The 24062-nt window shown below is 34.4% G+C and overlaps 1 protein-coding gene across 3 annotated transcripts in view; it reads right to left on the reverse strand.

Annotated features, from left to right (window-relative positions):
* The window catches only part of Dlg2 (discs large MAGUK scaffold protein 2), a 2013368-nt gene that overhangs the window by 879589 nt on the left and 1109717 nt on the right, over nt 1-24062 (reverse strand). Inside the window, exon 1 of one of the 3 annotated variants that reach the window (XM_077797650.1) lies at nt 5043-5120. The exons of the other annotated variants lie outside the window; for them this stretch is intronic. Within the exon in view, the coding sequence (XP_077653776.1) occupies nt 5043-5120 (78 nt within the window). Of the gene's footprint in view, nt 1-5042; nt 5121-24062 lie in introns of those variants that run through there. 3 annotated transcript variants of the gene reach the window in all.

Genomic DNA, 24062 nt, shown 5'->3' on the forward strand with positions numbered 1-24062 from the left:
TTTTATATATATATATATATATATATATATATATATATATATATATATATATCACATGTGTGTTAAACTATATATGTATACACACATATAATAAAGAGTGTATGCACAAAGTATTATTTACTAATAAAGTACTTGAGTTCTAGAGCCATATTCATGATGTTAAATCCCAGCCACCTATTGGTGATGTGTTTTCTCTCTAAAAACTAGTAGTAATGATCTCATGAGAAATGATCTTCATATTAGAGTTCTCATCTCAGAACAAGTTCAATGATATTAACCATTGTTCTGGTTTAGACATGTAAACATACATTGAGAGTATGGGAGGCTTTTTAAATTTTATTTTATGCAACTTAAATGGCTATAGTATGATTATGGAATCAATATAAAAGTTGCTGCGGGGACTGACAGAAGACCCATACTGGGTTTTCAGTGGCCAGGGGAAGTTTCTTAGTGACTGTGATGTCATATAAGATTGGAACAGAATAAAAGAGGAATAGGGCTAGGCTGTGGTCAGCTAATTAGCTGAAATGGTTAAGCAAAATTTTAGAAGCTAGAGAAAGCATTCATCATATAAAGATGTGAATGTAGTTCAGAATGCTGGATTTAGAGTGCTCATGGAAGAGGGGCAAGGTATGATAGTAAATAGGAAATGATGGACTTTGTAAAGCAGACTAAGGGGCTTGGATTTCATTCTGAAGACATTGGAGACCTACTAAAGCACAGATGTTGCTTCCAACTGACAGATGAGAAAATTGAGGCCAGGAAGCCAAATGACTGTCTTCAAGCTAGATAGCAAAGAGCAGGACTAATTTAATCCCTTCCTGTATATCCTTGCCCTAAGCCCAATGTTCTTTATATTATGCCAGGATTATCAAGGGCATAGTTCTCTTTCCTTCACCATCGTGCCAGAAAATATATCACTAGGGTCTTTATTTGAGTTTATGTTGAATTAATGTATTAGATTTAGATAGGGAGAAAGACAGATCTAATATAGGTTCTTGAAAAAATTCTTCAAGGTATATTATAGCCCAATGTGAGGATGTGGGCTCAGTTACATCACTTGTAGGTTATATGAATGCCAAGCTCATACACAGCTATCTATTAAATGATGAATATTGATACTAGCCTTTTCTAAATGCATGATGCATATGCTTTTCAGAGTAAACACTTAAAAGACAAAGAAATAAATATAAAAAATAAAACAAAAACAAAGGAAGGAAATCATAGATTACTGATGAGGAAGTGAAGGTTCACAAAGTTAAGTACTTTAGTACTCTTACATATTATTATGACACCAGAAATTGCATTTTTCAATTTATCTTAAAGTTTCTTCAGCTGGCCTTTTAGAGTAACACAATCTGGAGACTGACTAAATTAAGCCATTTAAGATGAAATGTGACAACAGGCAGAAAGGTAGAACACAAATTTCTGAATTAATTACACAAGATCAAAATTGAAAAAAAGGGGGGGATAATTACATGAATGGAGGTATTCTATTATAGCCAAACAGTCTTTTTTTTATCATTTTAAAAAATGATTTTCTTCATAGAATTTGTTGGTATGAACAAACTGTCTTTTTAATGAAGAATAACAAAGAGTCTTTTGCTTTCCCTTTTTAGAAAAATGGAAACATGAATCACCTAACATCTTTGACTCATTCTAAAAAGAAAGCACTTCTACAAACTGTCACACTTTCAGGACCTTTTTGATGAAAGACATCTGTAGATTCTATAGGAATAAGCAAAGAGTGTAAATGCCAATGTTTAGGTTGTAAGACTATGACAATTACAAGCTATTCTTAAGGAATAACAGGCTACAAACAATATCTTGCTACACTTTTTTTTCCACCTACAGAGTACCAAGAATGTGAAATCTTCAGCAACAGTAAAGACAAGTGTCTGTTCAAGATAGCTTGGGGACAGTCTAATCTGAAATAAGGGGGTTGAGTTACACAATAAGAAACTTTGATTCTGTAAACCTCATGACTTTGGAGTTCTAGTATACAAAAGAAGGGCAAGACAAAAAGAATGGTTACCCTTATTCAGACAAGGCCATGTAGAGATCCGGGAGAATTATAAGTGGATGGAAGAGAGTAAGAGTCTCAGGGAGACAGATTTGTAACAGCTTGGACTGACTTGGGTTCAAACCCCAGCACTAATAATTACTAGTAGTTCTTTGTCCTTGGCCCAGCTATTCTCCTCTCTAGGATGCAGGAAAAATAACTTATATCTACTATGATTTCAATAAAGATTAAATTAAATCTTACGTATAATGTGTGTTAACAGTGGCTTTGTTAATGTTATTGTCATGATTATCATGATGGTCATTACACAATGTGATTGCATTCAACTGCATTAGCTGATCCAACCAGAAATAGGACATACTATGTGTTTAGGATGACATGCAGGCTTGCACATTCCCAATTAGCTTTTCAATTAACCCCAGCCTGAAGAAAACACTTCCCAGACCATATCTGAATGTGAAAATAGAAACAAAGGGCTCTGATGGGTGCAGGTTGTTTTATTTGAGTTGGAGGGGGAAAAAAGCCAAATTTACAGAAGATACTAAAAATCACAACCAGTTTCCATGAAAGATTTATGTCCTCAAATGCTAAAACATGCTTTGAGTATATCAATAGTTATTTACAACTTATTAGTCATTCTTCAAATAAAACTCAATAATAATCATATGCATCTTTTTCCACCCTGACCATATATCTATAGCATCACTTCATGCCCCCCACCATGTTTGAAACTATGTAATCTCTGATACCACAGAAATACTTTATATGAATTAATTCAGCTTGCAGCATTGTTTGGTAACAACCTTACCAAAATATATTACTGAATTTTTAGATAAAATATGAATTCACAATTATTGGTTTAAATAAGCCATGTGACAAAATTAGATATATAAAAAACAAAACTATATCCATTTACCAAGCAATTGACTGAGTGCCTACATTTTTCAAGGTAACACATCTTTTAATTTATTCTAGTAACTCTCTGAATACAAATTTCATGGGGGAAAAAAAGATTCTATTTTCATGTTGGTTATCAGCACCTAGTGTTCAAAATTAATCCTTCTTCCAGCCCTCTTGGCTAGCACAGGGCAGTAGAGTTAATATTTTTTCCTCCAGGCTTTATCAGAGAGCTAAACTTTGGTTCTCTAAAGTTAATTTCCTGATGTGACTGTATCTTACTCTATGGGTAAGATAAATAAAGACTTTAAAACCCTTAACCTCACATGTGGTTTCTTCATGTCTGTTCTAATTGTTAGCCATTGTTGCAATGAAGAGGATGTCCTAGAGCCCCTCGCTACCTCCTTCCAGACTCAAGAAGCAGAAACCAGTGTCACTGCATTGGATTAGCATCCTTTCAACTCTGTACAGAGTTCCATAGAGCTGCTATGTTCTACGTTGAGGCCCAAGCCTGAATTAAGTGGCACTGGGAGCTTCAACTTTTCTTTGCATATGAATTTGGTATAAGACATTATCTCCCCATGGCTTTCGGAGCCATTTGTGGTCCTGACAGTTCTCTCATCCACACAACCTATAATTTTTTATAGGAAGAAGCACTTTTTCAAAACATTAGCTCTAATAAAAGACCTACTTGCAAGACTCTTTCTTTAAAAACTACTGAGGGAGAAAAAAAAAAAACACACCCAAAACTGAATTGTTCAATATATATGGTACTGGAACATGATAGGTTTACAATCATTTTACTGTGAATTATAGGATTGGGAAAGGGACAAATTATACCCCAACAATCCCCTTCCTCTCCTATACCAAAATTGCCAATAAATAACAAGTCAGTTATGATTCTATGATCTCAAATCTGTAATTCTAAAAGTCTCCAGTCCTGAAGTCAGAACTCTAGTGATATTTTCTTCTTTCACACTACAGATGATGTATCTTGGTTTATCACAAAATTCTTATTTTATCAACATTCCCACACTGAAGGAATGAGCAGTAAGTTAAAATCAAGGCGTTCTTGTAGCTGAAAGGAAGGACTATGCCACAGACTCAAAGAGCTAACTCTGGGTCAAGCCTAAGAGTGAGTGTGTATATGTACACACACACACACACACACACACACACACACACACATAGCAGGAAGGAGATAGAGCTAAAGATCACATCTTCAGGACAATATGCAAAATCTCTGCTTCACAAGATTTTTTTTTTTTTTTACCTTTGTAAGTTTCCCCAGAACCTATCAAATTGGATACTGATTTCCTAAATATGACAATTTGACCAGTGCCTTGGAAAACATGGGAAAAAATAAATCTATATGCCATCAACTTCAGTTATATTAGGCTGGTAATATACATCTCAGGACTTACAGACCATTTTAATAGAGAAATATAACTCATGAGGTAAGTCTACACAGAAATTCTCTGAAAAAAAAACTAGTCATGCTGAATAAAAGAAAGGCAAAGGTTTTCTCTAAATGGCTATGGTTATCTGATTATAAACCTAATACTTGCTCACGGCTAACACTTCTAAATGATGATTTTGTTGATTTGAAAAAATATCAAACACTCTAGTGAGGTCTGGTCAATGTTACTGAAACTCTCAAAAATGTGTTCTTAGGACACAGGCTAGAGCACATGTACTGAAGAAAGGCTCAGGTATTTATAATGCTCCCTTCAAAACTAAAGATCACAGCAATAAAAATAATGCAGTACAGCAACAAGTTTACTCAAGAGCTCCCTGAATAAGCAAAAATTGCAGCTGCTCAATTTCTTTCATCCTATGTAATCTAAAGGAATATTAAGTCTCTGTTGAGACACTCTATCAAATTCATGATTTCACCAAATATTTTGAGTAATCAATGATCCTGCTTAACCCTAAATGCTCCCTTCCCTAGCAAGCTAGGCTCTAAGAGTTATCCCTTCTTTAAGTGCCGTGGACCACATTCACAGTGAGAGGCAGGTTCTCATCCCAGGCTAAGGAAGACTGCGTCTGTACTCAGACCAATAGTCCAGAGCAGGCACTTGGCAAATCGGAAAGGCAGTCTTCATCCCCACTCATTCCATACCTTCTCTGATTTTGCCTTCCTGGCGTTGTGCACGAACCTGCGACCCAGCTTCTTGGCATACCAGATAGAGGCAAACATAGTGATGCCAATGGAAGGGATTCACAATGAAGCTGCTGCACAATCAACTTCCCACCTCGGCTCAGAGGCAAGCGGAATCCGGAATCCGGCTGGAGCTGTCACTTGCAGGCTGTTGCTTTCTCAGTTCCTCTCATGCTGGTTAGCTGAGGGAGAGGGTGGGAGGAGGGAGGGGTTGGGGGGAAAAGGCAGTCCTGTTTGGCCAGTCTGCAGGTATATTTACATCCTGCCAGCAGGAGGTCCGGGTGAGGCGATGCTGCCTTCCTTGCCAGCTCTCACACATCCAGTTGGCTAAGTATCTGTCCGCAGTTCTTCGGCACTGTCGCCACCAAACTCCATGCGTGTTAGGAGGAAGGGAAGCCGCAGTCAACTGCTCCCAGAGGCAGCTCACCTTCTGCTCCGGGCTCAGGCAGTTGCACTCTTCCCTTGGCTTCCCTCGGTCTTGACAGTACGTGCTGGCGGCAGTGACCGTGAGAAGACAGATCCATACACAGCCTCGCAGGTAAATCAGCCAATACAGGAGCTGCCAGGCAAGGGGAGGGGAGAGCTGCCAGGCTCAGGGAGAGGCAGGGCCACCAGGAATCTGGCCCTGTAGGCACAAACAGGTGTCCCTGGAGCCCAAACCTCGCTCAAATTCTCTAATATGACTACTGGTGGGGGTTGGGGGTGGGCTAGAAACATAAGCTTTCTTCCCTGTGCCTTCCTCAATCCATTTGGTAGAAGGAAATAGTTTCATCTCAGCCCATCAGCCAGTCTTATCCACAGCTTGCAAGAGAAGCACTTTGTTTCTTTAGAGACTGACCTGGGACAAAGGGCAAAGTGAGCAGAATGAAGTGTCCTTCCAAATGCTTCAGTGAAAGTCCTTCATTTTCCAAGGCATTGGATTTACCTCTGAAAGAACTGGAATCTCTTTTACTGCACAGATTTTCAGCTTGGGAACTGAAATATGGAAAGGGGTTTAAAACTACCTTTAAACTAAAATAGACTAATCTACTTTTTCTTTTCTTTTTTTAACACCAGGTTTTCTTGCAATGACATCCAGTGTTAAATGGACAATTGTAATATTACCTTTGGGAAGGAAGATTTGTGCCAGCTCTTAAATCATGTTTCTTTGAAGAATTTTCATGCTTAATTCTAACACCAGGAATTTCCAACTTTAATTATCTTATTAGAGTTTAGACTATCATGTGAGGCACTTTTAAGGTAAAGTCAATTTAAAGAGACAAATGTTTCTACCAATGAGAGAGAAAGTTTAAGCCCTTTGCCAATTCTACTAAAGGAAAAAAATAAATTGTTCTTGTTAGCAAGTAAAACCTGCCTTCCAGTGACACACAAATAAGACTCCATCCAGTAAATGTTTTCTAGTTGATTTGGCAGAAGAGTCCTATGAGCACATAAAGATCAGAGAACATCAACACAATTGCAGACACTAAGAAAAGAATTCCTTCCCGCAACAAAGTCACCAAGGTCTATCTCTTACAAGGGTTGAGTCTGGAATCAGTGAAAAGATATTGTAGGGCTGGGATTGTAGCTCAATGGTAGAGCACTTGCCTAGCATGTGTAAGGCACTGGGTTCGATTCTCAGCACCACATATAAATAAATAAAATAAAGGTCCATCGACAGATAAAAATATATATAATAGCACATCAGATACCTCATAGTCAGTTGGAGGTAGAGTATGGCATTGTGAGATAGGACACTGGTAGTCAGAATTCATAGCCATATTACTCACTAAGGTAACCCTGTACCTATAACAGTGATCTGTACAATGTATTCAATGGATGTTGATTGAAGAAATAAATGATCTGGTTTCTGACCCTGACATTGCTTCTAGATTGTCTCCTTGTTCTCTTAGGGCTTGATTTGCCTCATCTGTAAATTAAGAAAATAGGGTAGATGATGTTTCAGGCCCTTTCCTGCCCCATAAGCCTGTAGTTCTGATTGTGGGTCTTCATATGAATAAAAGGCAAAAATCTCCAGTGCTCACCAGAAACATAGGCTGAGGTGAAATGTTCCAGTGCCATGCAAGGCCAAGAGTGGCACCCTTGGGATAGCCAAGCATCTTCTACCTTCTGGCACACGTCACTGCCACCCAGGGTTTGCTTTTGCCTTTAGCTATTCCTTTTGCTCTGTGATCTCACTTCCTAAAGCACTGCTTTCCATTAATTTCCTTTTGACATTCTTTAGACAACCCCTGTGCACAGTTTTCCATATTATACCCTGTACTCTTGGGAAGAAAAGGACCACAGAAATTTAACAAATAAACACATGATAATTCCTGTTTAGGTTTCAAAGAGCTTCACAGCAGGACCATAGCTTACCCAATCTGAGCCCTGCTGCAGTTCAAGGAGTATTCAACTGACTGTATAAAAGGATAGGGGGAACCAATCCTACTTAAAAAATGAAAGTTTTGTTTTCCAAATTCTAAGATGGAATCAGACAATAAAGAGTTGAGACAGAAAGTACTGAACTTTTAAACCATTAATAATACTATAAAGGGAAGCAAATAATGCTAATTTTCTATAGTGGGAATGACAGATTATAAAATATATATTTTTTGCATTCTCCTAGAAAATTAAGATAAACTAAATCATGAGAACTGCATTTTGGAGAGATCTTTGATAGTAGATTATTTCATTTGTTGGATTTGCTTTTATGCTGAACTTCTCACGACCTTTGCACACCTGACCAAAACTCTTCACAGACTTTTGCAGGGTGGAATTCTTTGGAAAATAAATTGGGCTACCAAGTAAAAATTCAACATAAACAATAACAATAATAACTATTGTTCCTTAAATAGGAAGATGGAGGTAGAAAAGACAGTGTGGGGTAGTCAGAACAAATGCTAAGCAAAATGTAGATATTCAAAATAAGTTTGTCGAGGACAAAGTAGGAAAATTCCCAAATGAGGAAAGACTGGAAGAGTCACTAGGAGAGGAACTTATACATTTTCAATTGTAAAAGTTGTTTGAAAGATGGATAATGAATGAAGGTATTGCCATAGTTATACAACTATCTTCCTTAGGCTCCCCCTGGGAAGATGTACCTGCTGTGAAAAGGGTGGCAGCTGTCTGCAGTTAATCCTAGCAGCCTCTAACCATTGCTCTGCTGAATGAGATAAATAACTTTTGCAGCTCTGCTGTGTAAAGAAAACAAATTTTTCAGACACTTCCCATCTGGATACGATTGGTACCTGGACAGACCTTTTCCTTTATAATTTCATTTTTAATACCTCATATGACAGAAGCCTACCAGTGCTGCTGAGTTTGAGAAACAACATTAATCCTTTTAAGCAGCTTTGGGTTCATGCCTCAGCACACACACTATGTGAACCTTCTCTGAATTCTCAAGGTAAATGCAATGTTTAAATCCAATCATTAATTATTGTGCTTTTTCTGCCTGGCACATGAATGATTTTCTTTTAAAAAATCGTCACATAATTATTTTTAAAACAGAGTAAAAATTAAAACCTAGAAACAATATCTGGTAGCTTAAAAGGTATCAAGGTTCAGTGTTTAATACACGCCAAAGAAATTTCATATTGAGATCCAAACAAGTTAATGTATAAAGTTGATCTCATGTAAGGATTTTTGTTTAGTTTATTGGCATATTTGATATGCACATTTGATAGCTTTTGGCTAACATCTGATATTAGTCAATTATTAAACAGCAAGTGTAGAAAATATATACTACCTAGGATTTGTGAGTAGTAGAATATAAACACAGTATTTTTTAAACTTCATTTAAAAGGAATATCAAAGGGTTAATGTTAGTTGCCTCTGCACATGGTTGTAGAAAGGAGAAGATAAAATAGTCATACTGTGTTTTAAGTATTCGTGTATCATGTGAGTCATCTACATGAGAACAAATTAATGTTATAATTTTTGTAATTAAAATATAACCAATTATTTCCCATAAAAATTTATTGAGTATATACCACATGTCAAATTCTAGGGACTTTGAATAAATAATATATAGGCCCTCTTCTATTACAGCCATATTATAGTTGGGGACACAGATGTATAAAAAAATAAATTTCAGAATAGAATGGCACTATAAAAGATGGGCAAAAATGATGTGGGAGCTCAGAGAGAAAAAGTACTTTGGTTTTGTTTTTATATAATACAAACCCAATAAAAGGTGTTAGCTGGAAAAAGAAAAATAATTAATGCCAGTGCATATAAAAAGGCAATGAAATAGCTAAATTTCCCCTCATGTTTTATCCCTTGGACAATAGGAAAAATTGTGACTGTGAGCTTATGTGTATCTCAAAGACAATGGATGCAAATTAAAGCAGTCACAGATATATTCCTATACTGAAGACACACCAAGTTATAGATAAGCGTGAAAAAAAGTAGTTTTGAGTTACTTGACAGTAAACCCACTTACTATAATTATAAATGAGCTATACTTATGTCTCTTCTTGTTTCTCTTCTCAAAGTCATCAAAATTAATTTTTTAACATTTGAACATCTCATGTATTCTTTCTTTTAAATTTTAACCAGTAGGGTTATATATTTCTTATTGATTTGTGAAAGTACATAGTATTCTGGATATTAGTTCTTTCTTTATGAAAGCCTTTGAACATATCTGTTCCCAATCTCTGACTGTCTTTTAGCTTAATTCATGCTTTATCATAACAGAGACTTCATTAATTTTAAAATGTATTGAAATTCCACATTTTCCTTTGTTTATACAGCACTGTATCCTAAAAATATTTCCTATTCTAGTTCAAAAATATATTATCTTATATGTTCTTCTGTACAATTTAATTTTTTTTTTGCTTTTAACAAATGTTTTCAAGGTTTTTTTTTTTGTGTGTGTGTGTTTGTGTGTGTTTTAACAACAGGTAGGAATCTATTTTGCCCTCATATGTATGCTGGATTTATTTATTTGGTATATAAAATGCTATTTATTTTCCATATTGACTTATTGCAACCCAAAGTCATATGTCTAGAACAAAGATGTATTCATAAAATTGTGTTCTTGGTTTTTTAAAAAGTATTCTTCTTTTATTTACCTATGGCAATGCCACATTGCCTATGTATTACAACAAATGTTAAAACCTGAAAGGCTAATTATTCTAAAAAATTTAATTAATTTTCATAAATTTGTACAATTGAACAAATTATACAATTTATGAATTGTACAATTCTATACCACTCCTAATGTTCCATGTTATTCTTTTATGAAGTTTTAGCCCCCTTTTAATGTATTACTTCCTTTTACCATGTCAGTCATCATTGCTATTATTATTTTTTTAACAATTAAAATTTACATCAACTCCAACATACTATAAGTTCATTTTCTCATTATTTTTACTACCGTAACCTTTCTGAATTAAATTTCCTTCTTACAGATGTATACATTTTAGTAGTCTATCAACAAAAGTCTGGGATAAACATATTCCATTTTAAATATTTTCTCTTAACTGTCAATATTTACCTTAGACTTTAAATGTGATATAGAGAGTTCTAGAATGACATAGATTTTACTTCAGTATTTTGAAAATATTATCCCATTGTGTCTTTTGGTATCAACTTTTATGATGTGATATCTACTGTTAATCTAATTGTTGTATTTTAAGAATCATGCCTCCTACTTGGAACTTATTATATTTATTTAATCTGATTAATTGCAAAAAAACCCCTGAATAATTAACTCTTCCAATGTTTCTTCTCTCTCATTCTTATGATTTTCTCTATCTACAGGCCTCTTGCATTCCCCCTCCCCATTCTATGGATTCATATATCTCCATTTTTTTTTTTACCTTCTATCTTTGTGCTGCTATTTGGTTTATAGCCACAGATCTAATTATTATCTTCTAATGTATGTTTTCATCTTAAATTTTAATCTTTTGTGATTTCTTATTGAAAGAGCATTTTTAATGTATTTACAGATGTAGTTTTATTTTTAGATAGCTTATTTATTTTTAAAATCTGTTCAGACTTTATAATGGTGTTTTGTTCTTGTATTATGATTTTTATCCCTTCTCTACCAGGCCTTAATTTAAAACATATTTATTTTCTTGTCACTCTTATTTCCTATTTTTCTTAGGAGTCTAATACCACTGATTCCACTCATGGAAGGTACTTTATGTCATGGTACATTTTTCTTCTGAGTTCTTTGAATGATTTTCAGTCCTGTGGGAGACCCAGATACTCTTAGTTCTGTAACTGCTTTTACAGAATAATTTTGCACATCCCTCTGCTAGATTCCCAGATATTTCATTCATCCAGGAGCAGTTTTGTGGGTTTTTTTTTTTTGAGATGGTTTTACAAATAAAGGGTTAATTTTAAGTTTTGGAGATTTTTTTTCCCCTTTTCCATACATAATAAAAACATGCTTCATTGTTACCTTCCCCACTGGTGAATGAAGTTTTTTAGAAGGCCTTTTATTAAATGAGTATCTTTTTTAAATTTCAGTTTTATGCAATGAGCCTTGGTTTCATTTTTCTTCCTTTGGCAGTCCTAAAGTCAAGCATCCTGCCTTGCAGGGGCATACAAACCCCGCACGCAAAGCCTTTACCAAAATTCATATACCTCTGGAATAAAATAACCAGTCTGGTAGCTCACAATTCCAGCCATCATCATATACAAAAACAAACAGGTCAAAGTGGCATGACTCTGATCTAAGCCATAAACAAACTGGAGAATTTAATTGACCTGTATAAGAAGCTTTAGTGTTTAATAAACATATGTTGCAATAGTATTATAAGATTTATTATAAAACATTTCATGGAAGAGGAGATTCTGAGATATAACCTAATTAAAACAATGTTTCAGAGTCACCATAGTAAAATAATTGCCTAAACTTAGTTGTTAAATAGGCTCCACCACTGTATTGTGATGTGAGACAAATTATGGCAACTGTAGAAGATGGGGAAAATAATCTGCCATTTAGAAAATAAAAATGATGTAATGCATACAAACTATCTAGACTAGTTCCTGGAATATAGAAAGCAATAAAAATATTGCTTTTATTTTATGTGCCCTCTAATCTTCAAGAAAGAAAAAATCCATAGTAGTTTAGACAATGTATGAACAATGTATGCTTACTATTATAAAAAATTATAGAATAATGTTTTTTGGCTGTATTTTAGATTGAATACAGGGCCTTAGACAAGGGCTACACCCCCAGTGGAAGAATGATTTTTAAGTATTCTCTTTATTTTATATTTAGTCATCCTTATAGGAAAGTCTACTTTCCTTCTTCTTAATAAGTATGTTATATTTTTTCTATGTCATTAGTGAAGAAATTTTTAAAGTCATAGAATTCTTTTATTAAAGACTTTCCATTTCCCAAGTGTCTCTTCCATGACCCAAATAGATATTTTTTTAAATCTTTCTGAATATTTTTGGGAGTCTTCTCAGAGCCTCTCTTCATTTTAGAGATCTCTCATAAAAAGAAAAACTCATATGGATCTTGAATTTATATAGTAGTTCTGAATCCACATGCTGTGATTTCCCCACAAGCTTAAAATTAAATTTTGCTACATCTAAGGACATAGACTGATGTGGCAGTGACTATTAAAAGGAATGTTGAGCTGAGTAGGTATAGATGGGGAATAAAGTCAAAGAATATCAAGTCAGAGGCCAAGAAAGAATGTGTGTCTAATGTAACACACAAGAACTTTGACTTGTGAGCACACAAGACAATGAAATAAGCAAAGTCATAAATAGGTTTTTGGAAACAGGTTCATAGCTCAGGAGATGGGTAGTCGAATAGCTTAGTTACTAGGAATGTAATTCATTTTTTTCACATTTACACACCTTCCCAAGGCATGCAACAGATATTTCAACACTACTCATCTGAACTTAGTCCTTTGAAAGAGGGACTTTCCTACAAATTATAATTCAGCTAGACAATTCAGTATCGTAAATACCTCAAAGCAGAATTATTTTCATCCATGGAAGTGGGGTGCTAGTTTTGGAGGCGATATTCTTTGTTTCAGTTTTGTTTCAATTCTGTCTACCGTTGGCTATTACACTGCATAATCAATTTCAAATTCTCTCTTGAGCTCAAATAATGTGTTAATGTATGACATTTATGATCCAGGTATTAATCAGAAAAAAATAATCTCTTAAGTTTCATGGAGATTTTTAATGAAATTTTAGCCTTGCCATATCATCCCTTTGGATCTTCAAAAATTATTTTCTGTTTCCCTGAGATTACTCTATGCACCTGTATTTTTGCACCTGCCTGCAGTTCTACCTCTTTATTTTACTTCCTACTCCTTGTCATTTTCCATGTGACAAATTCTTACACATTTTTTAGACCTCATTCAATAATTCTCTATGAAATCTTTCCTAATAACAAAACTAGTCACTCTCTTCTACATTAACTATTGCAAAAACATAACACAAGTTTAGTTCTTCTTTGTTTGTTTGTGATTACTTTGAATTTATATAGTTTTCACTAAATGACTGTGAGCTATTAAAAAAATACCTTATTTACTTTCCCATCTTCCAGTTTTACATAATCCTTTCTACATGGTAGTGCCTTAGTAAGTAGTTTTAAAAATAATCTCATAGTTATTTGCTGGATGAATAAACATATAAGCATAATAGTAGAATTAAAAAGACTCATAGTACTGGGAGAATGAAAGGCACTATATATCACACATCGAACATTTATTATTATTATACCCTATTCATATTTTTACCTCAAACTAATCTTCATACCATACAGAATAAATCAAAATCACTCTAAAAAAGATTCAAAGTAGTTTAAATATTTCTAAGGGTACATCACTAAAACTTGTTCCATGACATACAAGTTGTCAGATATTTTATTTTGTTATCTCTCCTCTTCTATAGGTACGAGTGATACTTTACAAAATATAATAAGTAAAACCAATCATAAATAAATGGACTCTCTTTCATTTCCTTAAAAATGAGACCCATTAGTGAAAATATACAAACCATTCCATTTTGCATCCTGCCACCTACACAAGGCAGAAACAGCAGCTGCTGAAATCTTCAACACAAATGTCAACTACAGATAGTGTAACTGAAAATATTCCTGATATTAATTGCAGCCTATCCCAGCTTAACGAATATACACACTGTTTTAAAAAATGTGTAATGGTATTATCATGTTGTGTCTTCCAGGCTGATTAGAGAGCAAATGAAAGAAGACTGACTTACTGGTTGTGCCCTATATATCAGCTACTTTACATTAGGCATCTTTACATAAAATTATATGAAATATTTTGCCCACTAAGTTATTTGATAAGCATTAACCCAGTATTTATCTAACATCACTCACTTCTGACATATTACATATTATCTCTATTCCTACCTAGTCTTTAAAATTCTGATTAACTTAATTTTACTAAAATAAATATATTTTGAAAGATAACTTGTTACCATCAGACTAAACAAAACAGGAATGATTTTCCATCAATAATAAGTAACCACACAAAAATAAAATAAAATAATATTAATATTAAAAAGTAATCGGAAAAACAATAAAGCTAGAAGTTTAATTGAAAATAATTGATACTATATATACTAGTTAGAATTTTCAATAATTTACAATAAGCTAAAGTATGTTTATATAAAAAAAGGTTTGCCATGTATCACTTAGCGTATCATACTTTGAGGAACACTCTCTTCTCCTTTATTCTTTACCACGTGGGTGGTAGATATCATCTTCCTTTACAGATTGAGGAAACTAAATTCTGGAGAAATTATGTAACTTACTCAAGGTCGTTTGACTTATAAAAATTAAGCTATGAATAGTAATGTGTCCCTCCCTTGCATCTAGATTTTCAAAACTTTTTTGATCATCCACATTCCTTATCTTTAAGACATAGTATAACAGTACAAAAAGACGTCACTTGGTGGCTTATGACCAACTTAAAGCAGCATCAAGTGCTAAGACTTATGATATAGTAGCTCCTGGGGTGGGCGATGAAGACAGGCACACTACAAAAGAGGATATTTAAGTTGGGCCTTAAAAAGAGATGAGAAGAAGTACATTTTTTCTTCTTCTCTTTCTTTTTTTTTTTTTTTTGTTCAGAATAAACATTATAAGTCAAACGAAAAAGGGGTTGGAAAACATGAGATGTGTTTGGAATAGCAGAACAGCAGGCAGAATGGCTATAGACATTCTGCAATTAGACAATGCCAATAAATGTTTAATTGTGACAAACATGGTCAGAGGTAGAGGTTAGGGAGAATGATGGAGATGGTAGAGATAATAATGGTGGTGGTAGGAACAAAGGCAAGGAGGCAATAAAGAAATGTCACTTCATGACGTTCTAAAATCGTCACAGATCTTTGGCACACTGCCTCAGCACAAACATGCCCTTTCACATTTACCACAAGAATCTCTGTTTTATATATATATATATATATATATATATATATATATATATATATATACACACACACACACACACACATACATACACATATATATTTTTCTCCTTGCTTTCCTTTAGTGGAACAATTTACGAAATAAGAGACCATGCCTGTTTTTTCACGGGTAACTTCTATGCCTAACAAAGTACCTGGTGTACAATCAGTGCTTCAATACTACTGTATAATTAAAAAATGACAGAAGGCATAACTGAAGAGACTGAAGCTTTATATTCGATCATTGCTTTACAGACCAAGAACAAGAATTCAAAAGCAGTAGAAGATTTGAGCCTAGAGGTCTTGGAGATACTTATAAGTCAAAGTAAGAATTTGCTTTAGAGTACGCTCTTCATTATTTATTTTTCTGTTTTTTTTCCCTCATCTCTTCAATCATTTTAGGTTCTTACTTTATAGCCTCTATCTGAAAATTTGACCAAATGAGTCTCTTAGAGATTTACTTGATTTATGTGTTTTATCTGTTGATTCTTCCTCATGGTCAATAGCCAAGTGAGGCTCCTAAAATTTCATTGTCAATTCTTCTAAAGTAGATAATTGAGTTGTTTTAAAATGGGGAATTGTTCTTGCAAATTATTTGGAATGCCTATTTCTTATTGCTCTATGGAATTTACGTCATGCCTTGGGAGATTTCCTCAGCCATGTGAAAAATGAAAGGGCTCATGATGTGTTCACTTTTAGATATACTCAGATTGTGAAGCATTTGGAAAAATCAGGAGATTTATATATATATGAGAGAGAGAGAGAAAAGAACTTCTCCTTCAGTTATTTCTTTATCCAATAGATACTTTTTGAGTGTTACTATATACCAGCCTATTTCTAAGTGATTGTGTAAAACACTGAACTCAACACACACAATTCCTTCCTCAAGGAGTTTACATTTTAGTGTAGGGAAAAGACAATAAGAAAGAAAAATAGCAAAATATAGTCTATTAAATAGTGATATATGCTAATAAAAAATAAAACAGAATTAAGTGAATAAGAATTACTGAATATGGTTAAAATTTTGTTTGTTTTTTAAAATTTATTTATTTTTTCTAATTTGTTATATATGACAGCAGAATGCATTTCAATTCATAGTAGACATATAGAGAACAATTTTTCATGTCTCTGATTGTACATAGAATCACACCATTCGTGTCTTCATACATGTACTTAGGGTAATGGTTTCCATCTAATTCCACCGTCTTTCCTACACCCATGCCCCCTCCCTTCCTCTCCCACCCCTTTGCCCTATCTAAAGTTCCTCCATTCTTCCAATGTCCCCCCAATCCACATTATGGATTAGCATCCTCATATCAGAGAAAACATTCGGAATTTGGTTTTTTTGGGATTGGCTTACTTTACTTTGCATAATATTCTCTAACTCCATCCATTTACCTGCAAATGCCATGATTTTATTCTCTTTTAATGCTGAGTAATATTCCATTGTGTACATATACCACAGTTTTTTTATCCATTCATCTGTTGAAGGGCATCTAGGTTGGTCCCACAATTTAGCTATTGTGAATTGTGTTGCTCTAAAAATTGATGTGGCTGTGTCCCTGTAGTATGCTGTTTTTAAGTTCTATGTGTATAAACTTAGGAGTAGAATAGCTGGGTCAAATGGTGATTCCATTCCAAGTTTCCAAGAAATCTCCATACTGCTTTCCATATTGGTTGTACCAATTTGTAGTACCACCAGCAGTGTTATGAGTGTGCCTTTCTCCCCACATCTTTTCCAATACTTACTGTTGTTTGTATTTTTTATTTATATATGAAAGTGGAATGCATTACAATTCTTATTACACATATAGAGTATAATTGTCATATCTCTGGTTGTATACAAAGTATATTCACATCCATTCATGTCTTCATACATCTACTTTGGATAATTATGTCTATCATGTTCCACCATCATTTCTAACCCTATTCCCCCTTACCTTTCCCTCCTACCCCTCTACCCTATCTAGAATTTGTCTGTTCCTCCCATGCTCCCCCTCCCTACCCCATTATTAATCAGCCTCCTTATATCATAGAAAACATTTGGCATTTGGTTTTTTGGGATTGGCTAATTTAACTTAGCATTATCTTCTCTAACTCTATCCAATTACCTGCAAATGTCATGATTTTATTCTCTTTAACTGCTGAGTTATATTCTATTATGTATATATGCCACATTTTTAAAATCCATTCATCTATTGAAGGGCATCTAGTTTGGTTCCACAGTTTAGCTATTGTCAATAGTGCTACTATAAACATTGATATGGTTGTGTCCCTGTAGTATGCAGTTTTTAAGTCCTTTGCGTATAGACCAAGGAGAGGGATAGCTGGGTCAAATGGAACCAATGTTCCATTCCCAATTTTCCAAGAAATCTCCATACTATTTTCCATTATTGGCTGCATCAATTTGTAGTCCTGTCAGCAGTGTATGAGTGTACCTTTTCGCCAACATCCTCGCCAACACTTATTTTGTATGCATAATAGCTACCATTCTGACTGGAGTGAGATGAAATCTTAGAGTAGTTTTGATTTGAATTTCTCTAATTGGATATGGTTAAATTTTTTGATAGGATAAGATAAATCTAATTGAAAAGGTAACTTTTGAGTACATATCTTAAGGAAATGAGAGAAGCTGTAAAGACATCTGGGAAAGAATATTGTAGGTGAAGGTCTCAATAAAGGACTAACTAACTTATTTTAGGACAGTTAGGGGCCAGTGTGGCTGAAGCAGAATGAAGAGGAAGATGGCACACAATAAGGCCAGAGTGGTAGAGGGGGTGAGGAGCAAGTGTGAAAAACACACCTGTAGGCCTCCTGTGCTCTAGAGGGCATCCTAGCACTTTCACTATGAATGAGATGGAAAGTAATTTCAGAGTTGTAATATGGTACGACTAACACTTTAATAGAATGTCTTTTGCTACTTTTTTGAAAATTTTGGCTGTTGGAGGTCAAGGCTGAGAGCAGGGAAAATAAAGTTAAGAACTACTGCAATGATCAAGTTCAAAAGGAATGGTAATTTGGACAAAACTATTCTACATGGGCAATAAAAAAAAAGGTGGTTGGGGGTCTGGACTTATTTTGAACCAGGGACCCAATAGATTGTGCTGTATATATTGAATGTGGTCTATGAGAGAAAGAGGTAGCATGGATGACCCAGAGTTCTTTGGCCAGCGAAACTAGATGATTGAACTCACCACTAGCCTAAATGAATGCTGTGGATAAAATATATTTTGTAGGAAAAAAAGTCAGAGGATAAATTCTGTACATGTTAACTTAGAGATACCTTTTAATCATCTAAGTACTAATGTTGAATAAGCTGGTAGATATGAGTCTAGCGTTTGAAAGAAGATATTGATATATAAATGATACTTAAATTCTTTATCACTGCCTAATAGAAAAAAAAGCTCAAAGACCAATTCTTTGAGCATCTCAATATTTATAATTATATATTTAATATATAATTTCCTTACTGCACTATGGAGTCTGCAGAAGCACAAAATGAAAGGACAAAGTTGACAGCCTATGCAATTTAAGTGGTTATAATGAATTTTCATAGGATTTAGATGGGATTAAAAAGATAATAAGGCTTTTAAAAGATACAAGGATAAGAGAAAATTTTATGGGAATCCATGTATTATTAGGTCAGGAAGGGCTTAGAAATTTGTAGGAGTAAAGGTACATACAGAGATCCACATACTGGGGATTCTGAGCTTTATAAATTAAGACACTTATCAAATCTAGCATTTATCAAATTTATAATGTGTCAAACAATTAACTACTTACGTGATTTAATTTTCAAAGAATTCTGGGAAGCAGCTCTACTTTTGCTGCTAATCTACACACAAGAAGAATCAGAAATTAACTTGCTAGAGGTCACTGAATTAACAAAGGCCTCGTCAAAATGCAAAATGAAGCCTGTTTCAGAACTCCTGTTCCCAGCCACACATGAGGGACAAGATGACAATCAAATGGTATGTCATTTTCTTTGGGGACAGAACCTCTAGCTGCTGTGAGCCAGCTAGGTGTGCCAGGGATCAGAAACTTGCTGTTCTCTGTGTTCATTCCCTTGTTGTCTTGCTTGGTATTTGGTGATATCTTGGTGAAATTCCATTCTTCTCAGAGGAGGAAAATAGAGTCAAAGAAAGATTTTGTTCATGATTGGTCATTAATCATGTGGAGGCATTCTACCCTAGTTTGCCTCAGGAGAAGAAATTTCTGGAGGATTGAGTTAGGACAACTTTACCCAGTTCCCAATGTACAAAGTCTCATAAAAACACCACCTAAGCAGACGATTAACTAATTATCAGTAAGAACTGCAGAGCTGAAGATCCAGAGTAAGATACTAATGCACAAAGGAAAGAGGAAGAGAAAGATGCAAATTTGAGAGCCATCTTTGTAGGACGGGATGATTGTCTACCTAGAATAAATAAGTATGTTTACTATCAACTGAATAAAAAAAAATACCCAGCCTGGCAGAGGAAAAAAAATAATAATAAAACACTTCAGCAATACAAAATAGTACACACACTTTGGAAATGCTTGAGAGTTTCTTAAAAATTTAAGCATACCTACAACATAACCAGGCAAGTCTACTCCTAGGCATTTACCCAGGAGAAATGAAAGCATATGTTCAAAGACAGTGCACACATTTCATAACAGCTTTATTTGTAGTAGCGTCAAACTGGGGGGGAGGGGATGAAATCAGAATGTCTATAAACAAATAAATTACACTGTATTCATATAATGAAAGACTACTAAGCAATAAAAAAGAATGAACAAAAGCATAGATGAATCCCCAAATAAAATCAGGCTGAGTAAAAGAAGTCAGGCAAAAAAAAAAAAAAAAAGAGTACATATTGAATAATTCCACTGATAGAAAAATTCAGGAAAATGCAAACATATCTATAGTGACAGAAAGAGTATAAGTGATTGACTACCTACTAATGGACAGGGTAAGAAAAGGGAGGATTTACAAAAGAGCACAAGGAAATTTTTAGGGGCAGATGGACATGTTCATTATCCCGATTGTGGTGATGGTTTTATTGGCATAGAGATATGTCAAAATCTATTAAAATTCACTCTTTAAATATGTGTGCTTTATTGTATATCAATTATACCTTAACAAAGCTGTTAAAACAAAACCATAAAAGAATATTTGCATCTAAAAATTCTACTTGGTTTTCTTAAAAGAACAATTTATAAAATCAAAATGACTTCTTAAAAATTAAAATATAAAGAAAAAACAGCAGAAACTAGGACACCTTAGCAAAAACTTCTATTTCCTTTTTTATTCTCTCTCCACCTAACTTCTGTTTTTCTTTTATGTCTCACCTACAGCAATTTTCCTAATGAAATTTCACACTTGTCCACTTTGCCTCTGTTTGATATTTAGTAGGAGTGCAAGTATTAACAATGTATTTTGAGTCTATGTTTCTGTCTGGCCTGTATTACATCAATAAAAATTTAAGAAAACCCAATCAATTCTGTTTTTCTTTTCCATTTTATTTTGTTTAGTTTTGGTGTAAAAGCAGACGTACCACATGGTACTTAATTTTGATTTCAGAAATTGATTTTCTACTCTATTTTCTGCTGTTTGCTTAGGAAATAAAGTTTTCTAAGTCCAAACTCTAAAATATTCATCTCAGCAATCTTTGGCAGGCAAACTATTCTAGGAGATCCTCACAATGCTTTACACTCCCTCTCTTTGGCCCAGTGCAAGAAAACTGAAGGATTTTTAGTTTGGGGAAGAAAAAAAAAAGAAAAGAAAATATCAGTAAGAATCATGCATGCCACAGCACATACTAGACTATTGTCATACTTTTATTGAACATTTAAAAAAGGGCATAATCACTAGTTAACAATATATAAGGACTGAACAGCAAATCTAAATTAGTACTACACATCTAGGACCATTTGGGAATTCAGTTGCATCATGAGGGAAAGTCTTTCCTGATGGGAAAGGCTGTTTCTGATTCAGGAATGTGGGCCAAAATGATCAATTTGTTTCCTGTCGGCACAGATCAAATTACATTCTTGACTCTGCAACACTGAGATCTTTCCAGCACATCCATTAAGGGAACTTGGCTCTGGATGAGGTTGTCTGTAAGACCTAATGTCTATGAGAATGAGCATCACACTCGCCAAGGGAGTATGGAACACTGGGTTCTGAGCAGGAGGGCTTTCATCCCAGTGCTGAAGCTTTGCATGAAAAAACCTGGTAACCAATCCAGTGCCAAATCTCAAGGCATTTGGATAGGGCAACTCAAACTCCCTCAACTTATTAACTGAAGCTCCATAGACTAAATTCTTAGGAAGTTTATTTAGAAATATATATAAACAATTGTCCACCAGATATAAGAGTCCATGACAAGTAGCTTGGCAAGGAAAGGATGTACCAGAATCAGGTAGCCTAGATATATGGTGTAGAAATCCCCCAATTCCACCCTAAAAACAAATTTTCAACTTCTGGAGCTTTTTCTAGCGATGTTCTAAGAGCCTATCTCATATAACTCTTATAAGGGTGATAAATAATATTGATCTATTTGATATGTGCAAGGCATTGTGTAACTATATTACATAAAGTTTCAAATATCATCACAACTTTTTGGAGTTAGGAACTAACTGTACCCTTGGGGTACACATCTCTATCTGGTCTCTGCTTTGGTTTTTATGCTTTAAATATACTGCATTCACTCCCCCTTTAAGTTTCATGCTTTAATCACTGTCTGAGATTCTTTCTCAGGTACCCATATGGTCACTCCTTCACTTCCTTCAAGTTGTTGTTAAAGTGATACTTTCAATGAATATATTATTTTGGCTATTCTCTTTTTATTTTTCAACATAGTATTTGCATATGACTTATCATATGTCACTTACTTATTTTATTTCTGCTTTCCCCACCTTCATTAGAACTCAAGTGTGTGTGTGTGTGTGTGTGTGTGTGTGTGGGTGGGTGGGTGGGTTGTGTTCATGTTTCTAGGGGTGAAGCCCAGGGCTTCACATGTGCTCTGTAAGCACTCCAGCTCTGAGCCACAACCCAGGCCTAGAGCACAGTCTTTTTGAAGGGAGAGGTTTTTTTTTTTTTTTTTTTTTTTTTTTTTTTTTTTTTTTCCTTTTTTGCTCATTAGTAAGAAGGATACCTAGCGCATGTGCTCATCAACTATTGGGAAATAGTAACTGGAAGTGATGTGACTTTTAGTAACAGCCATTTGTTGTAAGTTAGTTTAAAAAATGTTAGCTAATCTCCAAAAAACAAATGCCAAATGTTTTCTCTAATATAAGGAGTCTGACTCATAGTGGGGTAGGGAGGGGGAGCATGGGAGGAATAGATGAACTCTAGATAGGGAAGAGGAGAGGGAGAGGCAGGGAGGGGGCATGAGGTAATTAATGATGGTTAAATGTGATGAACATTATTATCCAAAGTACATGCATGAAGACATGAATTGGTGTGAACATACTTTATATACAAACAGAGATATGAGAAATTGTGCTCTATATGTGTAATAAAAATTGTAAAGCATTCCACTGTCTTGTATTTAAAAACTAAAATCAAATAAATAAAAAAATAATGTCTTAAAATAATTATTGTTTTAATTTGAGGTTAACTATGAGTTGTACTAATAACCTATGCTTAATTTCATCCAAATGTGCTTTGCAAAACAACAGGTTAAACAATTCAACTAAATGGGCAATAAATTTCAGTTTCGTAGCAGGTGTTAGGTGCAAAAATAGATGTAACATGTTGGCTTCAATCTCCCAGAGGCTTCCAATCTTAAGAAATCATCTAACCAGAAACAACTGGAATATAGTATATTCAACAGTTAATTTATCATCTATTCATTCAGTCATGTAACAAGGTGTTACTTCCATGTGCAAGGCATTCTGGGCTAGGTGCAGGCAGAGCTCCCAATATCTTGGAACTCACATTCTGGTAGAAGATATGAAATATGATACAAGGTAAAACTTGCTTAGTGGGGAAAAAACTTGATTAATGGAATATAATGTGCTGAAAACAAGTGAAAATATACAATGCTTTGATAGTTCATAAGAGGGAGAAATTACAAAGACAGTATATTATAAAGTGCTAAACTGAGTATAATCAAATGCCAAATCGTATGGCAAAGACAATAAAATGCTATTGCCTATCACTCTTGTAGTTGAAATACATGAGGGACTTTAGCAAGCTTTCATGCAGAAAATAACATATGCCAAGACTCATATTTCTCTTAGTTCCCTGTGAAAGGGCAGTGAACATTAAACAGCACAACCCTGAATGATGTTCCCAACTGTTCTTGAGAGCAATTTTGTAAACTATTTTGTTCTTCACCCCCAATTTTTTCAAACAAACTAAGGAGAGAGTCTGGTATTAATTTTCCAAAGGTTAAATTCATTATTAAATTCATGCAAAATTGACTTAATATGACAAATCTCCTAAATTCAAGTTGTTACATTACATGTGAAGATTTATATTACAAAAATAGATACAGACTGCAATTTATATTTCAATAATAATTTTTCTTATCTTTTTGATTATATGTGTTGCTAATTATTGTAACAAATCTGAAAACATACAACACAAAA

Source organism: Urocitellus parryii, chromosome 4, assembly GCF_045843805.1.
Source record: "Urocitellus parryii isolate mUroPar1 chromosome 4, mUroPar1.hap1, whole genome shotgun sequence".
Lineage (NCBI taxonomy): Eukaryota > Metazoa > Chordata > Mammalia > Rodentia > Sciuridae > Urocitellus > Urocitellus parryii.